This window comes from Camelus dromedarius, chromosome 11 (assembly GCF_036321535.1).
Source record: "Camelus dromedarius isolate mCamDro1 chromosome 11, mCamDro1.pat, whole genome shotgun sequence".
NCBI classification, from domain to species: domain Eukaryota; kingdom Metazoa; phylum Chordata; class Mammalia; order Artiodactyla; family Camelidae; genus Camelus; species Camelus dromedarius.
Genome location: NC_087446.1, coordinates 20,420,122 through 20,440,973, shown reverse-complemented (window position 1 = coordinate 20,440,973; position 20,852 = coordinate 20,420,122). Strand labels below are relative to the sequence as shown.

Here is a 20,852-nt window from a genome sequence, read left to right as displayed (position 1 = left end):
TTCTTTTTTTAAAGATAAGACAAGAGCAATTATGTAATTATGCAATTTGCCCAAGAAAACACAGCAAGTCAGAAACAGAGTGAAACTCCTATTTCCAGGGTTATTTTCACACTATCCTACAGTTTCTCTAGTTTGTCCCAATCATAACTTGCCAAGAGAGTAAATACCTCTAGAAATTATGTCAGTTAGCAGAATATATCCTACTGTACAGCACAGGGAACTACATTAAATACCTTGTAATAGCCTATAATAAAAAAGAATATGAAAGGAGTATAAATATATATAACTGAATCACTATGCTGTACACCAGAAATTAAGAAAACATTGTATCACAACATTGTAAAATGATTATAAATCAATAAAAAATGTTAAAAAAAAAAACATTGTAAACCAACTATAGTTCAACAAAAAAAATTTTTATTATAGTTCAAAATACTGTCAAGTTGAAATCATAATCTGCATGTACCATGCTTTGCCAGAAGCTGTATCAGATAAGCATTTAAAAAAAAAAAAGACCAAACTAATTACTAAGTCATTCAAAGATTATTCCAAGTATTTTCCTTAAAACTAAAAACATAAGTAATAAATTTTTCTTTTATATCCTAATGAATATTTAATTTTAAAATGATAGTTTTCTCAATTTTTTGTTGTGCTAATAATCTGAATGTCAGTAGGTTCAGTATCAACAAGAGAAAGATCTCATGAATCATTCATTTTCAATTTTAAATACAGAATTTTCTCTTAATTCTCCTTACAGTACAGATCCTGTAATCACAGGCGTCCCTGGACAGGATCTCAAATAAGAGCTGGGCCATAAAGCTTGTCACTTTTTTTTTTTTTTTTTTAAACACTGACAGTTGCATAATCCTCTCTAGACACACAGGGCACATTTCAATTTATCCCTTTGGCCATAGACTACTGGGAGATTTTTTTATCTTTAAATACATAGAACATTTATAGTTACACAAAATTGTAGAAACTGTTTTTATAGCACTTCTCCACAATTTAATGTATTACTAACTCATTTTTTTGTTTATCTTATCCCACTAGAATATAAGCTTAATAGAAATATATTTGCTACTGATTGGAGACACCATTATTTACTTAACGGCTTTTCCATTTATTAGTTCTGTTTGCTTTATAAATAAACAGCAGAATTGCTAAATAAATAAAATCACTTCAATACTATAACAACTTATATTTATCACAAAGCTTGTATTCTACTAGGCTAATAGCTACAATTAAAAGTAAGTAAGTAAATGTGTTATATGTCAGGCTGGTCCAATAAAGAAAAATAAATTTGTTGGAAATACAAATGGATGGAAGGAAATAGGGGCTATTTTAGAAGGTGTCGTCAGAAAAGGTAAAGTGAGATTTGGACCAACTGGGGACAGAGTTCTACGGATATTTAGTGAAAGTATTCCAGGCAGAGGGAACAGCAAGAGAAGAGACCCTGAGACGACAGATCAGTGTGGCTAGAGTAGATGAAAGGAAGGGGAGGTGGTAAGAGATGATGTCAGAGAGGGGAGAGGGCAGGTGGAGCTCTGCAGGTCACGGGAAGGACGGAGGTTCTTCCTCTCAATGAGTCAGGGGTCATGTTAGGAAGAGAGAAGTCATGTATTCTGATTATGTTTCAAAAGATGATGTGGCTCTCTTGGGAAGAGTCAACTATAGACAAGTAAGTTGGAAACAGGAAAACCAGTAAGGAGATATTCAATTGTTCAGGCAAGAAATGGCAGTGGATGGGACAGGGTGATTACCAATAGGGGTGAGATTCAGGATATATTTTGATACAATGCTGGCAGGATTTGTTGATAGATTAGGGTTACTATGAGAGAGAGGAAATCAAGGATGGCATCCAACTTTTCCTGTCAGCCACTGGGAGAATGGAAGTAACTTAAATCGGTTTGGTAATGACTACATGTTATGGAATAGCATGGTAACCATTAAAATCCACATTTTCCAACGTCTAATGTCATAAAAATGCTTATGATTTCATGTTAAGAGGAAAAGGCTGGCGATAAACTTGCATAAATGACACAAGTCTACTTTCACTAATATAGAGGCACACAGACACATATTCATAGGGAAAAAGTTCAGCCAGAAAGTCACCAAAATGGTAACAAGATTTTTTTTATATAACAGGGACATGGATAACTTTCATTTTTTTTTTAATTTTTGCTCTTTTTAAAGTTTTCTAAGATAACACTTACTGCTTTTACAATCAGAAAGAACAATATATATTTTAATGAATAAATTTACCAACCAAGAAGACCCTAAAAGTAATTGGTCATGCTGTTGAAAATTTTATGCATTTTAGTGCCAGATTTTGTTTATGTCCCTATTTATTTTAAATGACAAAGACTCATAACTAAGTTAATTTAGAATAAATGCTTTAGGAAAATTACCACTTTCTGCAGTTTGGAAGAGAAATGGGTCACTAAACACTCCAATGCCAGCACTATTTTCAGCAGCAACCTAGAATAGACCAAAAGAATTACATTCAAGCTTTTTACTCTCTAATTAAACAGAATCTAAAATAATAAAACTTTGATTTGTCCATGAGATACACGATGAAGATACTTTCGCCTCTAATTCCTACAATACTCCCAAAGTGGAAGGCAAACATAGAGCCATTCCATATTTCCATTTCCCTTAAGGGTATATTTGCAACGTAGTTTGAACCAACAGATTTCTCAGATTCCTGATGAGAAATCAATAAGCAAGTTTAATGTCTATTGATAGTAATAACAATTCTTTCTAGTATTTATTAAGCAACTTCTGTGTACCTAGAAATCGACTAAGGATTTATTTATCTCATTTTATTCACATAAAATGTGAAGTATTATTGTAAACATCTTACAGAAGAGAAAACTGGTTGAGAGAGGTCAAGTAGCTTGCCCAAAATCACACAGGAATAAGTGGCTGAACCAGAATTCAGTTGAAGTTGTGTTTACTTCTAAAGATCAATCTCTTTCCACTACATTCACTTTATGTAAGACACCATGATTATTTCTGTAATAAATCTGAGGCCATATATATGGTGTCTGATTTAAGGTTTACAATCTAGATAGGCAAATTACTCAGGAAAACGGTTTTTAAAAATAAGTAGGTGATTTAATCATTTAGATTAAATATTCTAGAATTTGAAAGATGGAAAAAATTTTGACTTGAATAGTCTAGTCAAATACACCAGAATAGGCAGAGAAAGTGTCATAAATGAGAACAAAACTCTTAAGCTTTTCCAAATGCCATAACCTATAGTGAGACAAACTTGGCTTAAATTGCAGCTCTATCCATTTCCAGATGAACAGCTCTGAGCAATTTACTTAATTGTTCTAAGTCCTATTTTCCTTTAAAATGGGAATAATAATGTATCTATGTCATAAGATTGTTCTGAGAACTAAATGAAATAACATATTTTCCCCATATCACGTAAATTTGATATCTACATTTAGAGATATCAAATGCACCATGTCAAATGCCCTTTGGAATTCTGCAATGCCTAACATTTACCTGAACAGGGTAAAGGTCACAAAAATGATTTATAAAGTGTGGGATGAAAACAGAGAATAAGGGCTTCCCAATAGACCTGAAATAAGAGAATTCAAGGGAATAAAAATTCAAACTCCATAAAAATAGATCTAAGCAGCACTAGGTTGGCTAAATCACCTTTCTATCAGCAACAGCTTCTTATGTCATTAAAATGTAATCTTTATCATCCCAAAGAGCATACCTTCACATGTAAGTTAACCTCAATGTGTGCTTATTGATAGAAAATCTCTGTACTATATAATTTTCAGGGGTCAGTTAGAAAAAGGCTGCCTACTCTTTTTAACTCATGTTTCTGCAGGGAATACAGCTGTCAAATCTTTGATTTTGACCCTGCAGAAGTAAAAGGTTCTTTTTTTCTTTTATCATTTGGGGGACTCCCTGCTCTTGATACATGCTCTCCAGGCCTTATTGTGCTGTATAATTCTGCAAATAGGCATACTTGCAATAAGAACAAAACAGGCAAATATCTTTTATCATGTCTTTCCATCTAGATGGCCATCTCAGTTATGTATGATCACACATTTACACAGTTTTTTCTCTACAGTCAAGACTCAAGTAACATACTGACGTTATATTGAAATTAGGGAGGAATGAAAGGGTACCTGTATTCTTTACTGCCCCTTGGAAACATCACGCATGTCTCTTAACTGTAAACATTTCCATATGGCCTAACTAATTTAAGAATGCTTTTCATATGCTCTTCTTTATTTAATATTTAAGTAAAATGTTCTTAGATTTTGCATATTTAACATTGTAACGGCATTTAAAATTTTTTATAAACATAAAAGACAGCATAAGTGCTCAGGAAATATTTGTTGAATGGAACTTAACTGAATTCATTGTTCTTTGAGAAACTGGTTCCTTAGAAACTTTCAAACCATTATGCGAAATTTCAATGACAGACATGGAAATACAGGAAGATTAAGAGAAAAATAACAAAGCTAACTTTGAGTTTGAGTAAAAAGTAGAACATATGCACTTACAAAGCTTAAATTATTTGATTGAAATTTTTTTTTAAAAAGTCACTAAACGAATGCTTTTTAAAATAGATAAATTATATAAATACACATAAAAATGAAAAGAGATTGTAACATCTGTTCGGGTTGGAAAAGCCCAGATGGGCAATGAGGCCATGGACTCAGATGATCATCCTTCAGTCACTTGCTACGTTCCGTTCAGCTGCAAAGGCTTGACCTGGCGGGATAAAGTGCTTTCACTTTTAAAATGAATGGAATATTTTAATACTAACTATTTACAAAATAATTACCTTGATTTCGTATGTTGTTCCAGGAGTAAGATTAGTAAGAAGAACTTCCAGACTGTCTGCCTTTGCTCTAACTCGTGTATATGCTGCTTGCATCCATGGACAAACTTCCTTGTATTTCACAACGTAAGATGTAATTCTCCCATTTGGATTAGGCGGTGTATTCCAGGATAGAAGAATCCCAGCAGATCCAACTCTTTCCCCTGCTAGGAAGACTGGAGGCCCTGGTTCTATTTTTCAAAAGAGTCATATTGTTAAAAGGTCAGATAATTGTTGTATTTTCACAATCATATGTAAGAAAAATATTTACAAATTGTAGACTTAAAGTTCCCAAAGACTAATGGTCTCAAAATGTAAGTTTATCCTCCCTAAATAAGAGCTTTGCTACCAGGAGGAAAAAAAAAAGATTAAATGCTTTGGGTGGGGAATACCAAAAACATTCTTTTATAAGAATGTAAAAAATGGAACGCTAATAAATACTACATGCCAAATATACTTTTAGTGCCAAATCATTTTTAAAAGAAACTTACTTGATGGAAGCCTTATACACAAAAACTAAGAAAACAAGAACCAGTGTTACAAACTGAGTAATTCTTCCAGAGCAAGTGTATTGAGTTTATTTTCATAGCTTTGTATTATTTAAATATTCCCAATAACAGTCTCTCTGATCCATTTCACAAACCAGTACAGAGAAATTATCTTTGCTCTTTGAAAGTAACGGAAGATAAAGAACCCGTAGAACACAGGTTCTAAACAGATCACTTTCTTAAAGTTTCCATTTTGCTTTAATCACTAAACTGTTTTCATGCATACAATGCACATATTGCCAGTATAAGTATTTCCATCCAACAGACTTACACTGGCTCCAAATACTTGGTTTAAAAAAGGTCATTGAAAACATCTACTCACTTGTCACATTCGTGGTAACTGTTCTACTAACAGGTGCGCTGTATGTTGTAGCGGAAACAGAAGAGATGGTTACGTCGTACCTAGTACCTGGAACAGCATTGGAAACATCAACCTAAAACACCAAAAACACATAATTGTGTTAAAATCTTAAAAAGCAAGAGAGTTAAAATAATAAATCCATCACAATAAAAAAACTAAACACTTCACTACACAACTCTGCACTATTTATCACAATACCTTCTAACAGTTAGTTATATCACATAATCATTTACCAAATAACATAAAATAAAAACGTACAAAACATACTGTTATTGAAGACTAAATCAGCATTTCTACCTGTCTTAGTTAATTGTCACAAGAAACAACTATTTAAGTGTCTTAAGAAATCTATAGCCCATTGCTTAGCCCTGGTTTTTTAAGAGTGTGTATAAAATACCTGTGTCTCTGAAGTTCCAATAAAAACTAAGAGAAAAATGATAAGAAAATCCATCATTATCACATTTTTCAGGCAGTGGAATCACACTGATGGCTCTAGAGAGAAATGTTGCCTGCATTAATGATTTAAAGACAGATCCTCCTGGCAAGTGCACAATTAATGAGCCTGGATTACTCAATAGCTCTGCCCTTTCTTTGTTAAACTATTCATGAACTCTTGGATGGCTGGCTGTAGGTTCAAGCTAGACTTAAAAAAAAAAAAAAAAAAAAAGACAGAGAGAGAGACATAGACGTTGCTAAGGTAACAGTCCACCGGTGCTGAAACGTATACTCATCAATTCAGCATCAGTGTTTTTGTCTTCATCTTATGCTTTTAAAAACTCTCAAAGGAGTAAGTTTTCATGGTGGATGAGTTTCATAAAGAACTTTCCTATTTGGACCACATACAAATACAAGTTGGCTTAGCAAGTATGATAATGAAAACTATACCTGATACTCGCTACCGCCAAGATCTCTGATAGTAACAAAGCCGCTGTCAGGAACAAGATCCACACGAAACCCTTCCACATGGCCGGAGGGTTGGCTCCAGTGCAGAGAAAAGGAATGTGCAGAAACGTTGAAGGCTTTAAGTTTCTCGGGTTTTTCCGGTTCTGACATTGACAAACAGAGGTTTAAAACAGAGTTATTCTCCTAAACCTTCAAAGAAAACATGAAAATCAATAGTCTAAGAGCCAGGTTTCAAAACAACCACATTGTTAGAAAGCATCAAAAGCATCAAATCCTTTAAATTATCTCTAGCCCTATGTAGGTGCTAGGTATGTATATTCTTAACAGTATCTAGTTTTCAAGTTTATTATCAGTACATCAGCTTAGGTATCTGTAACTGGGGTATTCCTTACCTACTAAAATCTGTTGGTTGACCAGATTGTTTTTTAAAGCTTATTCTCTAATTGAAAAATTGAATCATTTTAAAGACAAGTACAAACTTTTTACCCAATTACCTGGATATTTATCGAAGAGAAGATAATTAGAAAAAAATACTAAAAGCTGCCAAAATGTTTAAAGGAGGGGCATTTCTGATGAATATTTAGTTCAGTGTTCCTTTAAAAGAAAAGTTTCCATATAGGAAATGAAAAAAGATAGTTTTTAAACAGTAAGTAGTCATTGTCCTAGCCACTTCAATTATAGTTTTCTACCTTTGTTTCCACTGTTTCCAAAGTTTTGTTTATGCTGCCTGTACCTACTTGAAGGGAGTTTTCTACATAAAGTTCTTTGGATTGGTTGCCAATGAGTCAGGTTTGCACTCTGCTTATCTTTAGTGCAAATTCCAGAAAAACAATATAAGGGGAGGGAAAGAGATTATGAAGCCAAGCATGTGAAAAACATGCTGATAACAGATCCAATCTAACACTATTTCCAAAAGACAGGAGTCTAGAATTAATCATTGAACTCCATTTATAATTATAAACACCTCCCCCAGAGATGATTTGAAAATGAATATATAAAAAACAAAATGTACATTTCCTAATGAAACTGATAGGACACATTGCATAAAACAGATAACAGGTCAATTTCTTAGTATATTTTTGGCAGAGGAGGGATATACTTTTAGAATTTTTTTAAATCTCCTTTGAAAAGGTCCTTGAATGGTTGTAACTGTCTCCCTAGTGCCCAAAGCTAATATTGATCAATTGATTTCCACCATAACATCCTCAAAGACATTCTCTAGGCATCATCTCCAAGCTGTCCATGTCGTGAGCACTACAGTTTTACAACTCTTTAGAAACACTGCAAACCTAAGGTGAAAGATCAGAGAAATGCCCAGTCTGTGACAGGCAGACCTACTTTGTTGTGCACAGCTGCTGGGATCTTTTTTCTCATGACTCCGTGCACAGACCTATGTCCTCTGTATTCCCAAGCTTGAGAGAAAAGAGCTTGATTTCCTCACCAGCCCATGTTAAAATGGACAAAAGTCTAACATGACAAAAGTCCAACCACTACTCACACTTACTGATTTAAGTGAGGGCAAATACTGTTTCATCAAGTGTCCTAGACATTCATGAAGTCTTAGGCAAGAAACTGGAAAACAGCTGGAATGAGACTTAGGAAGAAAAATGAAGACAGAAGTGTCTCACGGAGATGGCAGTGAGACAGGATGCAATTTCCTGGACTGTGGTTTAAGATTACATGCTGAAGAACTCTTGGCCAAGGATGAAATGCATCTCACCAAGAGGAGGAAGAATATATTTGTCTGAAAATTTGCCAATCTGATAAAAAGGGAAGGCCTGGGAACTTCAGGACAATTTGGTAAAGACCTTTCTAAGCAACGTGGATAAAAGCCCTGGAAAAGGACAGAATTTAAAGTGATTGAGAAAAACCAGCCTGGGTTGTAGGATCACTTAAGAAAGGAGAGCAATCTGATGATCATGTAGGCCACAATAAAGATTTTAGATTTTTTCCCCATAAATTCAATGGAAAACATTGAAAAATTTTAAGCAGAAAAACAATCTTTGTTTTTTTTGTTTTTAAGATTACTCTGGAATGCTATATAGGAATCGGAGACTGGCAAAAATGGCAGTGCAAGGACAGTTAGTAGGATACTGTGAGCAGAGAAGAGGGAGGTTTGCCCTCAGTTTTTCTGAGGTAAGAGAGATGAAGTAATGCTTAAGTCATTCGGAAAATTCAATTATATGTTTGTATATAGTGCATTATATACAATAGCCAAATCATGGTAGCAACCTAAATGTCCATTGACAGATGACTGGATAAAGAAGATGTGGTATAAGAAAGTAAAACAGTGATTTTAGGGGATGGGAGAGGGGAAATGAGGAACTGTTTCATGGCTATCATGTTTGTTTCACAAGATGAAAAAGTTTTGAAGACAGGTTGCACAATAGTGTTAAAATACTTAACAGTACTGAACAATACACTTAAAATTGTTAAGATGGTGAATTTTATGTTATGTGTATTTTATGTGATAGTATTTTGTACTATCAGAGAAAATAATTAAATAGCTACCATTTATTAACTACCACCTTAAAAAAATTAAAAGATGTGGTATATGTACAATGGAATACTACTGGGTCATAAAAAAGAATGAAATAATGCCATTTACCACAACATCATTTCACATATAATCAATATAGAACTGTTAATGAGCCAGTCACTTTTTTTCATACTAAGTCTTTGGAATCCCTTGTGTCTGCCACACTTAGAGCACATCTGAATGTGGACTAGTCCCATGCCAAGGTTCAAGAGTCACTAATGTAGTTGCTAATCATAACATACTGAACAGTGCAGCTTTAAAGCTAATCTCTCAACTTTTCCCCTTGGTATCTCAGAAAATTTATTTCAGCTGCATCTTGAGAAACTGAGGAAAAAACAGAAGTCTGATCCCATGATCAGTGTCTATACAGAAAACAAGCTCAGAAGAGTTAAGAAGGCCTCACATACAGAGTTCTCATGAAATCTATGCTCAATTCACCTTTGAGACAGAGAGTAAGAGGAGATTCAAAACGGACGAGAAAGCTTCTGACAGAGCTCTTCAGGAGATTCTGATCCTTAAAGGCGTGTACACAAAATGAGACCAAAATGTTACATCTCATAATATCCACAGAAGAGTCACAGCACTAAGGAAAGAAACACCCACAAGGAAAGATATTTTAAAACAAAATATGAAGACTTCAAAATTTTCATTACCATTATTATTTTTATTTATACTGCCTAGGTACTAATACTGTGTATGATAAGCTTTCAATATCACATTTAAATCTTTCCATGATTAATCACAAGTTGGGCATAATATATGCTCTGACCGATGAGATACAAGACAGGCAGAACAGTAAGTAACTCCTAATCGAGTTTCCAGCACGTTACACTCTGTGCTACACATTTTTAATCATTTTATGTATAACACCCATAACAAATCATAAGGAATACTATTATTATGATTTAAAAATTGGACAACTGAGAAACGAAGAATTTCGTTAACTTTGCCAAGGTCTCAAAGCTAATAGGTGAGTGGGGAAGCTAGGATTTAGACCCAGGAGCAGTAGCTTCAGAGCTCAAGTTTCAATCACCCTGATAACTGCACCCCCTGACCTTCACAAAGTGGCTTATAAATAGTAGCAGATCAAAAGTCCTACATGAATTAGCATTTAAAAGAGAATTAAGGCATTAAATAGAATGATCTGTAATTTTTCCTTCAAGTCTAGGATTGTTAGTTGAAGTGACCTCCCATTTAATCTTAAGGGACTCCTAAATATGTCCTATGTCAAGGCAACATGTATTTATTGAGTGCCTATAGCGTCCTCATAGTTTGGAAATGGGCTAGGTATAAATTATAAATAAAATAAACATCCTCTAATAAGTCAGCATCATATTGGGTATCACAAAAGTCAAAAAAATCAAATTTTTAGTACAGGCACTGGTCACAGGCCCTATAACTGGATAACTGGATTCAAACCCTAGCTTTGCTACATCAATTAAAAATGTAGGCGAAAATCTTTAGCCTCTCTGTACCACTCGGGCCTCATCAAGATGAGGACAATAATACTCCTACCTCTCACACTGTTGTAGAAATAAGTTAAGTTAATATACGTGAAGTGCTGAGAGGAGTGGTGTGAGCCTAGCAGGAGCTCAGTAAACGTAAGCTGTGATTACCAGCTATTGTTATTTCTGCCGTCTTTCTCTAGTAAAATCATGACATCCCCTCTTTTTCCCTTCTTAGCTTTAGCTCCCTCCTCATATCTACTCAGTGCTCTGCCCAGAATTGTTCTACTGCCACTGCTCTCTCCTCAGCAAAAAGTAGGGCAGTAATACCTTTCTGCTCCAGAGATGTCCACCAGGAAACCTAGGTTATCATTCTTTCCCATTTGCTCCCATCAGCTCACCTCCCAAATCACTGCTCTCCTCTCCCAGGGACTTCCATGACCCACCTATAATCTCTCAAAATCATCGCCTAAACCACACGATCCAACTAGAACATCAAGTTCCTACAATTTCATAAAGTGCTCTCTTCTGTCATTAAAATAACCACTGATACTCATTATCTTCCATGAAACTTTCCTGATATTGGCATGACCTTGCTCATTTTTCCCTCCGACCAAATTTTTCTAAGTGAGCAAATCCTGTCCCTCATACTAATCACGCTCTCTCCTTGACGGGTGCATAGTATGACGGGTGTCATATTTTCCCTCAACCTTTGCTCAGTGGGCTCTTTGATCTTTCCATCCAGCTACGTAAGATCAGTGCTTACCACAGACGCATTCTGATCTTGCCAACTTCTGGACTTCTGGGGATTTTTAGAGAAAAATTTGATTGTCACAATTAAGAGGATCCTACTGGTATCTAGTGGGCAGAGGTCAGGGATGCTGCTAAACACCCTAAAATGTACAGAACAGATTCCCACAAGAGAGAACCACCCAGCCCAAAATGTCAACAGCACTAAGGTTAAGAAACCTTGCCACAGACCAAATCCTCTCCTGCGGGTCCAGTTTTAATGCACTTAATTGTATAGTTTACTTATTGTACAACCCTGGGGGGGAAAAGACATTTAATACACCGTTTAACAGATACGATTTTTAAGAAATGGCAGATGTATTATATACATATATATAATACAAAAATAAACAAAGTGTAATAGAGTATTTAAGAGCCATGGCATGATAAATTTGTGTTGTTTTAAGCCACAAAACTTGTGGCAGTTTGTTACAGCACCAATTAGAAACTAATGCAGTGTGCGACACCCACACAACAAATGTTCGTAGCCTGAGTTATTTTATGTCTGCCTTGGGTTGTCTAATTCAGAGCCTGAAAGATCATTTAAGGGTAATCTCATTAGCTATTACTGTCTTCTTCTTCTTCTGTTCTGAAAAATTTTGAAGACTCATAGGTCTCACAGCTTCACTTGGATGTAAAAATGATGCTTTCAATTATTCAGAATAGGATTTCATTCTTTTCTCATATAAAAACAACAAAATCTTGCCATGTTGAATTGCTTACTGTTCCACAAATACACCATATTCATTGACGTCTCCATAATTTTGCACAGACTGTTCTCTCTCTCTGTGAGTCCTCTTTTCAACACACCCCATGTGCTCTCTAGTCTGATGAGGAAGCACCCTAACCTTTTGCAGACATTCCCAGCCTCAGAGAGCCTTCTCCATTCATTCTACGGAGGTCATCACTCCCTTGTCTGTGCAACCACAGTAAGATTGAACATACTTCCGTTGCTTCACCTATTAATCTGACTTAGGCTGTATCTATTTCCATGCTTGCATCCTTTACTACTCTCCTCACATCCTAAATTATGCTTTTTCATGTGCATAGCACAGCTGGTCATCAAAACAAAGAGCAAGTTTTGAGGAGAATGGGTGATCCCCAAATTGACCATTTAATTCCACCAGCTGGACCACTAATTTGATATGAAACTATGTATAGTATTAACTACATTTATTGAGCACTGACTATGTGCCAGATAATTTGTTATCTAATTTATAACATACAGTTTCTCAAAAATCCTCAGAATAACTCCAGTGAAAGGAGTTATTTTTACCCTCTGAAATATTCTATAGACTGTATGTTTTCAAATTTCAAAAAAAAGGTATTGAAATTTTATCTCAAGCAGTACAACATGCAAATCAAATGTGAATTTTTTAATATCAAAAAGAATTTGCATACCTGCAGTGACTCTGATAAACGTGCCAGATCCTTCAATATCACCTCTCACTCTGTGTACTGTGATGTTATACACTCCGCCAGGAGTGAGCTCTGTCACTGCGTGCTCAGTCATCAGCCCCCAAATAAGATACTCTTTTGCAAATGTTCTGTTTGATATACAAATCTTGTAATGAGTGAAGTTGGTCTCTGTTGGATTCCACATTAAATTTGCTGAAGAAGTATTCACAGCTTTCAAGGTTAAGCCACATATCCTAGATGGCGCTATTGAAAAGGTAAATATATGTAAATAAAAACTGCATACATGTACGTAAAAATAAAGCAGACGTGAATAATACAAACATCTATGTAACAATCCTTGAATGTATTCATACATAATGTCTTACATGGTCAGCTCTGCAGAGAGAGAAACAGGTTCTTATTTATATGAGTTTTACTTGAAATGGCACATTACCATCCTCCTTAGTTCCCAAATATCTTTCCTTAATCAATCATAAGCCACTTCCAATAGTCATTCCTTTAGAATTGTGCCTCCTGAGTGCTCGTAACCAAAGGTACCCTTATAGGATACAATTACAGGTTAGCCACCACCTAGCAGAGTTGCACGTTGGATGAAGATGAAACAGAGAGGGTGTGAGGGCCAGAAGTAAGGGCACTTTCAAGTGTGGTTCTTCTGGTTACATCAAAGTTTTCTGCATTCCTGTATCACTGGATTTTTAATCCACTCATCAGTGAAAGTAACGTAGTTTCTTATACTGTCATGTGGTCTCCACTGAGACAGGATCCTGTAAACCTTATAAACCTTCACAAGAACTGCTGGTAGCAAGTACTATTACTCCACCCCATTCAAAAACATGAAACTGATTTACAATGAATTTACAAACATCAGGGAAGGAAAAATAGAAATTCTCTACTTTTCTGCTTACCAAACCCTTATGCAATAGAAACTGAATTGTCTTTATATCATTATGGCATATTATATAACATGTATGGTGTATATATACATATATTCCACATATTTGACATATATGATATATATACATACATATGTTCGCTTCAGATTATTTTAAAAAAATCTCTATGTAGTGCCAATACATTTAGACAAAGACTTTTTTAAGTTCACATATTTCTTGGGACTTCTCATAAACACAATCTGCTGATCATCATTCCTTAATTATCAGATTTTAAGTTTTAAAACAGCTTTAATTATGCTGGGCCAAAATACTGTCAATTCTTAGAAAACTATAAAGCAAAGGTTCTATTTATGGTATTTTCTTACTTGTAGCCACTTCTTCCATCACAGATACGCTGTAATCTTTGCCTCTAACTGTCTTCACCTGGAACAGGTAGTCCATCCCTGGAGTCAAATTCTGTACTTTGGCTTTGTTGCCATAAACAATCATTTTAAAAAGCTTTTCCTTTCTAGATGTCATGCAGTAGGATATCTAGAGAAAGAAGAGACAAATTTATGTTTTTCATGATTTTAAAAGGATTTGTCACGAACTCCATCCTAGTCACATTCACATCAATTAATACTGCAAGGTAAGGGCTGTAATCCTTTCTATCTTCACCAAGGAGTAATCTGAAGCTAGTTGAAGGCTGAATGACTTGGTGAAGTTCACATAGTCGTAAGTACAGTGGACTGACTTAGAAGTTTACTCATTAAAAGACCAACAGCTTCCAAGTATTTTTAAATTTCATATATATATGATTTGTGTATATGCATATAATACTTATGAGTGGGATTTCACCTGTTGGCCACCTCAAAACAAAAACTGTTTTGTAAATGACACACATGCTCACTCTCCCAACTGCATGTAAGCAGAAGACTAGAGGAGGTAAGAGAAGGTATCACTGAAGTCGCAGGTCCCTGACCTCCGGGAGAACGCCATAGCTTTTTCCTGGCTTCCTAAGGGATGGGAAAGAGGGTGCTTCTGCCCACACTCCACATTCCAGCTAAATGAGGAGGATGCCTGCTGGAGTGAATGACACATTGCAGACGGAAGGTAATAGGCAACCAACTTCCCGTTCATGAGCCTGCTTGGTCAGAGAAGGAGCTGTGGAGCAATCTGGACATCCACCTTTGCTTGCCCTGACAGATGCCAGCGTCGTCCACGGGTCAAGTATGACCACAAGAGTCATCAGGCTTGAACCATTTCACTAGTACCCCACCCGAGAAGGCTGGCTGCTCCGCAAACAGATACTAGCAGCAAAAATATAATGGGATATAACACCAGAAGGAAGAGCTGAGAGGAGCTGGAAAAGACTGAGCTAGAGCTAAGTCTGTCACGTCAGGGAAGTGGGTAGTGGGGATCACCCCAGGCCCTTCCAGAGAACTCACACGGGTGCCTCAGGAGAGAGCCGGGAGTTGGAAGACTGTTAAAGAGATGTCACTGGAAGCCAGTCAGTATTAGTCAGGGGAGTAGGAAAAACCAGCAAGAGAGAAAACAACAAAAATCAAGACCTAGAATAGAGAAGGCACTCCCAATTTTTTGTTGAATGAATGAACGATAAATGTCATGTCACATTCCATGCCAGCTCATCTCTCGTTATAACCATCTTTTATCATAACCAATTATTCATTAAAGCTTTGAGAACTGGCACTGACTTTAGAAATTTTCAGTGGATTGATTTGACAGTTCCAATACCTTGGGGATTTTTTAACTCATCCAAAGCTACTTATAACAGTCTTTACTCTTCTTTACTCCACGTTTCATGTTATAAAAGAAACAGAAAGATACATCTAAATGGAAGTAGTCATTAATTTTATAAGTAATTTCAATGTTATGATGCTTTTAAAAAACAACTGTTATGCGGTAGGAGTCAGAGAAACAAATTTCCTGGGCAGATGTGTTTATCACTGTCTTGTGGGAAGAGTGTTTTGTTACTGAAGGAAGATAATCATGAGGTCTAGAAGCATATCATTGCTTTTTGATTTATAAGGTGTCACTGACAATTACTTTGCTTGTCTGGCATATAGGAAGATAAGAAGAGTGAACAGGCTTCTGAGAACTTCTGGTATGAAAAAGGATGGTAGGAGAAAGTACCACATAGCAGAGGAAGAATATGATCTTAACGGGATGCTCAATTCAGACATACAAAGAATCATATTAGAGCATTAAGGAAAAGTTAAAAGAAAAAGAAATTGACTGAGGAGACCTCATGACAAAACTATGTAAATTTTTTAAATGAATTTGTAAAATAGAGGTTGGTTGGTTTGTTTCCCCAAATATGTGGACTACATATGTCTAGTAGAAACCACGTTAAGAAAACCTAATTTGTGCTTCACTTCTATGTTTAAAGCATATTTTGAAGACCTGGGATGATTAATTTTAAATGATTAGGAAAATGATCTCAGTTATGCAAGTACACTTTGCTAAGCAACCAGGATACTGTTGCTCAATTCATTAAAATTTAACAAATAATCTCACTAGTTGAGAAAGACTAGAATAACCATTAGTGATATAATATAGTTAATAAAATAATTTGAATCTTAACACAATTTCTTAAAATAAATTTCCCTTAATAATATATAATTTACAGTCTCTGAAAAAAATAGTAAAAAGCGATTCTAGGGATATATATTTTATCTGACAACAAACAATTTTATTCCCTCAGTTAACCCCAAGGAAAGCTCATTCTTTCAGGAATTTGCCTTGAAATATGCGAATTAGGACAAAGAGCTTAGGGTAAAAAATGTGAATCTTTTACAATTAATATTATAAATGCTTAGAATTTCTTCTAAGGAATACCTACACTCAATACAGGAATGAATTAAATCATTCTAGAAAGGATAGTTTTTCATGAATGATTTATTAATCAGGATGCCCCTATCACTGAATGACACTTACAAATGACAAACAGAATGCTCCCTCCTGACTTTGTGAACTTGCTTGTACAGAGTATCCTCTCCTCTTTTCCATGAGTCTGAATCCTACCTGTTCCTGAAACTTCATCTCAAGTTCCACCCTTTCCTGGTAACTATATTCAGTATTGACCTCCTCCCACCATAATCACCCCGATCATATATGGGAACACTGCTATGTAAATTTCTATTTATTCATCAAATATTTATCTATCACCTATTGCAGGGAAAGCATTATCTTAGGTACTAGGTATTTTGAGGTAAACAAGACAGAAAAGGCTTCTGATTGTGGGGAAGTCACATCCTAATGGTGACACCTAACAACCAGCCAACTCAATAAATAAATGAATGAATTCAGCTATATCTCAGAGTGAACACAAACAGTGGTTTTATTTAGATTAGATAATCAAGGAAGGAGATGAGAATATAAAACAAACAATGTGGCTTACCACCTAGTTCTATCAGGATTAAGTCATTAGCCACTGCAGTCCCTGAGCAGCAGTGCACCCTGAGAGGAATTTAGGATGTCCAACAGAATGAGGGACTCTGTTTCGGAAGAACAGGCCCTTAGAAAGTTAGATGTATGACTCAGGAAGAATTTTAATGAACCCAGAGTCTTGCATTTTCCCATACATAGAAAAGCACTGAAATCATTAACTGATATATCTGTGTCTTGTGACTAACAATTACCTTTTACTGAGATGTGATGCTTGACTGCATGTATTTCCTACCCCAAAATCATATATGCATTGGCTTCTCCCCTACCTCTGCAGGGCAGTTCCCTCAGAGCTACTGAGAGGCTGTTTCCTAGCCTGAATAAACTGGAACTCAAAGCTCTTACACTACACTTTTCTTTTAGTCTACAAGATGAAACTGTAACTGAGAACCCAAGGATAGGAAAAAGCCAACCAAAACTGGAGGTAAAATATTCAGGTAAAATGAATGTCAAGCACAAAAACCTTGCAATAGGGATGTGCCTGGCCCACTAGAGGAACAGCAAGAGACCCCAATAGGGTTGCAACATAGTTACACAGCAGGCAGTGTAATTAGATGAAGGTCCAATTAGGTGAGGTTTTGGAGACCATGGCGAGGAGTTTAATGGACAAGTTTCTAGAAACATACAGCCCACCAAGACTGAATCGGTAAGAAATAGACCACTTGAACAGACCAATCACTAGAAATAAAATAGAATTAGCAATAAAAAAAATCTCCCTACAAACAAAATTCCAGGACCAGATGGCTTCACTGGGGAATTCTACCAAACATACAAAGAACTCTTACTAGTCCTTTTCAAACTCTTCCAAAAGACTGAAAAGGAGGGAACACTCCCAAACTCATTCTATGAAGCCACCATCACCCTGATACCAAAACCAGACAAAGACACTACCAAAAAAGAAAATTTCAGGCCAATGTCACTGATGAACATAGATGCAAAAATCCTCAACAAAATATTAGCAAATAGAATCCAACAGCACGTACAAAAGATCACACACATGATCAAGTTGGATTCATCCCAGGGACACAGGATGGTTGAACATACGCAAATCAATGTGATACAGGATGTCAACGAAAGAAAGGACAAAAATCATATGATCATCTCAATAAATGCAGAAAAAGCATTTGATAAAAATTCAACACCCAAATGGGTACAGAGGGAACATATCTCAACATAATAAAAGCTATTTAAGACAAACCCATAGCCAACATAATACTCAGCATTAAAAAACTGATAGCCTTCCTGCGAAAATCTGGAACAAGACAAGGATGCCCACTCTCACCATGTCTATTCAACATTGTCTTAGAAGTCCTAGTCACAATCAGGTAAGAAAAAGAAAGAAAGGGATCCAAATTGGAAGAGAAGAAGTAAAATTGTCACTATATGTGGATGGCATGATACTGTATATAGAAAACCCTAAAAGCCCCACACAAAACTAGAGCTAATAAGCCAGTTGGAAGGAGAGTTCTAAAAAAGTGGACCCATCAGTACTTCTATGCCTAGAGAGCGCTCCACCAGATCCCTGCCCCCCAGCTGCTTGTCAAGCTGCCACCCATGCACTGGGACTCAGAGTGCGTAGCGTGTGAACATGCCCTTCAAGAGCAGTCTCAGTATCACACAGCTCTCCGGCTCTCCCAGACAGAAGCCCTGCTGTTCTTCACAACCAGGTGTTACGATGGCTCTTCTTCCCAGTGCAGGTTCCCTCGAGCTCGGACCCTCCATTCTGGGGGGCCCTCTGTGGTTGTGATGGCCCTCCCACTGGAGGGTCACAACAGTGGGGGTGTGGGTTCTCACTAGACTGCATCTCTGTCCCTCTTACCCAATTCAACGTGGCCTTGTCTTTACATCCTCTGTTATAGAAAATCTGTTCTGCTAGTCCTGGGGTCACTCCAGAGACAGTTATTCTATATGTAGTAGTAGTTTTTGTGTGTCTATGGGAGGAGGTGAGCTCAGGATCTCCCTAGTCTCCTACCTGGATCAAGACTTTCTATAGTCTCCCTACTTTAAAACCTGCTAATTAGCAAACCTAATTCTGTCTGCCATCCCAGTTCCTCTTTGCTGGAGAACAGAACATATTTCAAGTTCTGTGAATTAGGTTGTGGATCTTCGAAAGGCCATTATTCTGTCCACTATGTCCCCCTTTGTCTTCAGTACCAGGTACTATAAATAAATGTGGATTCTTTTTATGTCCATCACATAATGACTATTATCTTGTTTCTCTCATGAACCATAATTATTAAGAAATTCATACTTGAATATAACCTGCAGATGTACTAACTAGTTCATTTCACATGTCTGGTAATTTTATTGCCCTGGCTCCTTTTTAGGCTGTATGAATTCTATAAATTATTAAATTTTATATTACTTTTTGTTTACAAGAAACATCTTCTGTTGTAGCTGCTCAAATTCTCAGGATTCTATAAGTGCTACCCCCCACGGACCTGTGGCCACCACTTTCACAGGACATGGGACCTACAACCACAGTTAATGAGAACGTGACTGAGTGTCTACAATTCCGAATAATCACAGTCCTTTCCTTGGGAATTCAGGGAGCATCTGTCTCTCTCTGTAACTGATAACGTACCATATGTGCTTGGAAGTTATCTATGGCATTCTTCCACTCACCACATGGATTGCTTAGCAGAGAAAGCGGGGCATCGGGAAAAATAAATAAATAAGAAAAAATAAACTAAGGCTGATGAGCAGAAAGAAGTAGACAGACAGACAGAAACTGACCCCTGAAGCCTCATTGGCTTTACACATCTGATCCCAGTTCTTCCCAACACCCAGTTATATTCTTTACCTCTGTCTCCATGAGGTACTCTGTTATTAATATGACCACTTTTTTTATTTCTGAAACCATTTCAAGTTGTTTTCTATTATTTACAATTAAAATTCCTATGTTCTACCACTATGAAAGTATAGAAAACTTGTTTGCTCCCACAGAATGCAAAGCACGAGTGCTAACCCCAGAAGCTTCCTCTCTGCAAACTGTCCTACAGGATCTAGATTGTTTATAATGTGTCCTCACGTGATGCCAGGCTGTATTATTCACAACAAAGAGCAGCAATGAAAATGACACAGTTGAAAAGTGGCTCCTCTACATCTTCCTCTCCTGCCCTCTGGGCTGCGATTCTCCACTCTTATTAAACCTGTAGGCTGGAGCTGACGCATCACCTGTGGCACGCAACCTGGCTTCTGGAATCTGTTGCGGTCAGTGCTGTCACAGAAGCATTATCCTCCAGCGCCATCATTCCTTTATTCACCTTTTTGCACTATACATGCCCATGTCTATCGCCACTGAAAATCTTAAAACCCATTTAAAGTCAAGTACCAGCTTTTACTCAAAGTTGAACACCTCCCATGCAACTTTGTACTTTTAAAGCAATAAATAAGAAAATTACATTGGAGGAAAAATCTTACATTAAAGGAGTGGTGCTTTGATTTCTGAACCTCTTAATGTAAAATGAAGGACAAAAAGGAGTGAAATAAAGGCCTCAATCAACACCCAGGTTGCATGACAGCAGCTTTACCTGAAACTTTTCAAAGCCTCCTTGTGGGAGTTTCCAAGACAAATATATTGTGCTTTCTTCCTGTCCCAAAACCAGCAAATCTGAGGGTGGGTCTGGATCTAGGGCAATGAAATAAGA

The 20,852-nt window shown here is 36.5% G+C and overlaps 1 protein-coding gene across 1 annotated transcript in view; it reads right to left on the bottom strand.

Annotated features, from left to right (window-relative positions):
* Positions 1 to 14,232, bottom strand: part of PTPRQ (protein tyrosine phosphatase receptor type Q) — a 186,761-nt gene extending 172,529 nt beyond the window's left edge. The window contains exons 1-6 of the mRNA XM_031463085.2: positions 14,121 to 14,232; positions 12,845 to 13,105; positions 6,653 to 6,813; positions 5,729 to 5,840; positions 4,823 to 5,049; positions 2,409 to 2,478 (exon numbers count right to left, since the gene is read on the bottom strand). Of these exons, the coding sequence (XP_031318945.2) occupies positions 2,409 to 2,478; positions 4,823 to 5,049; positions 5,729 to 5,840; positions 6,653 to 6,813; positions 12,845 to 13,105; positions 14,121 to 14,196 (907 nt within the window). The 5' untranslated portion in view covers positions 14,197 to 14,232. The remainder of the gene's footprint in view (positions 1 to 2,408; positions 2,479 to 4,822; positions 5,050 to 5,728; positions 5,841 to 6,652; positions 6,814 to 12,844; positions 13,106 to 14,120) is intronic.
* Between the last annotated feature and the right edge of the window lie 6,620 nt (positions 14,233 to 20,852).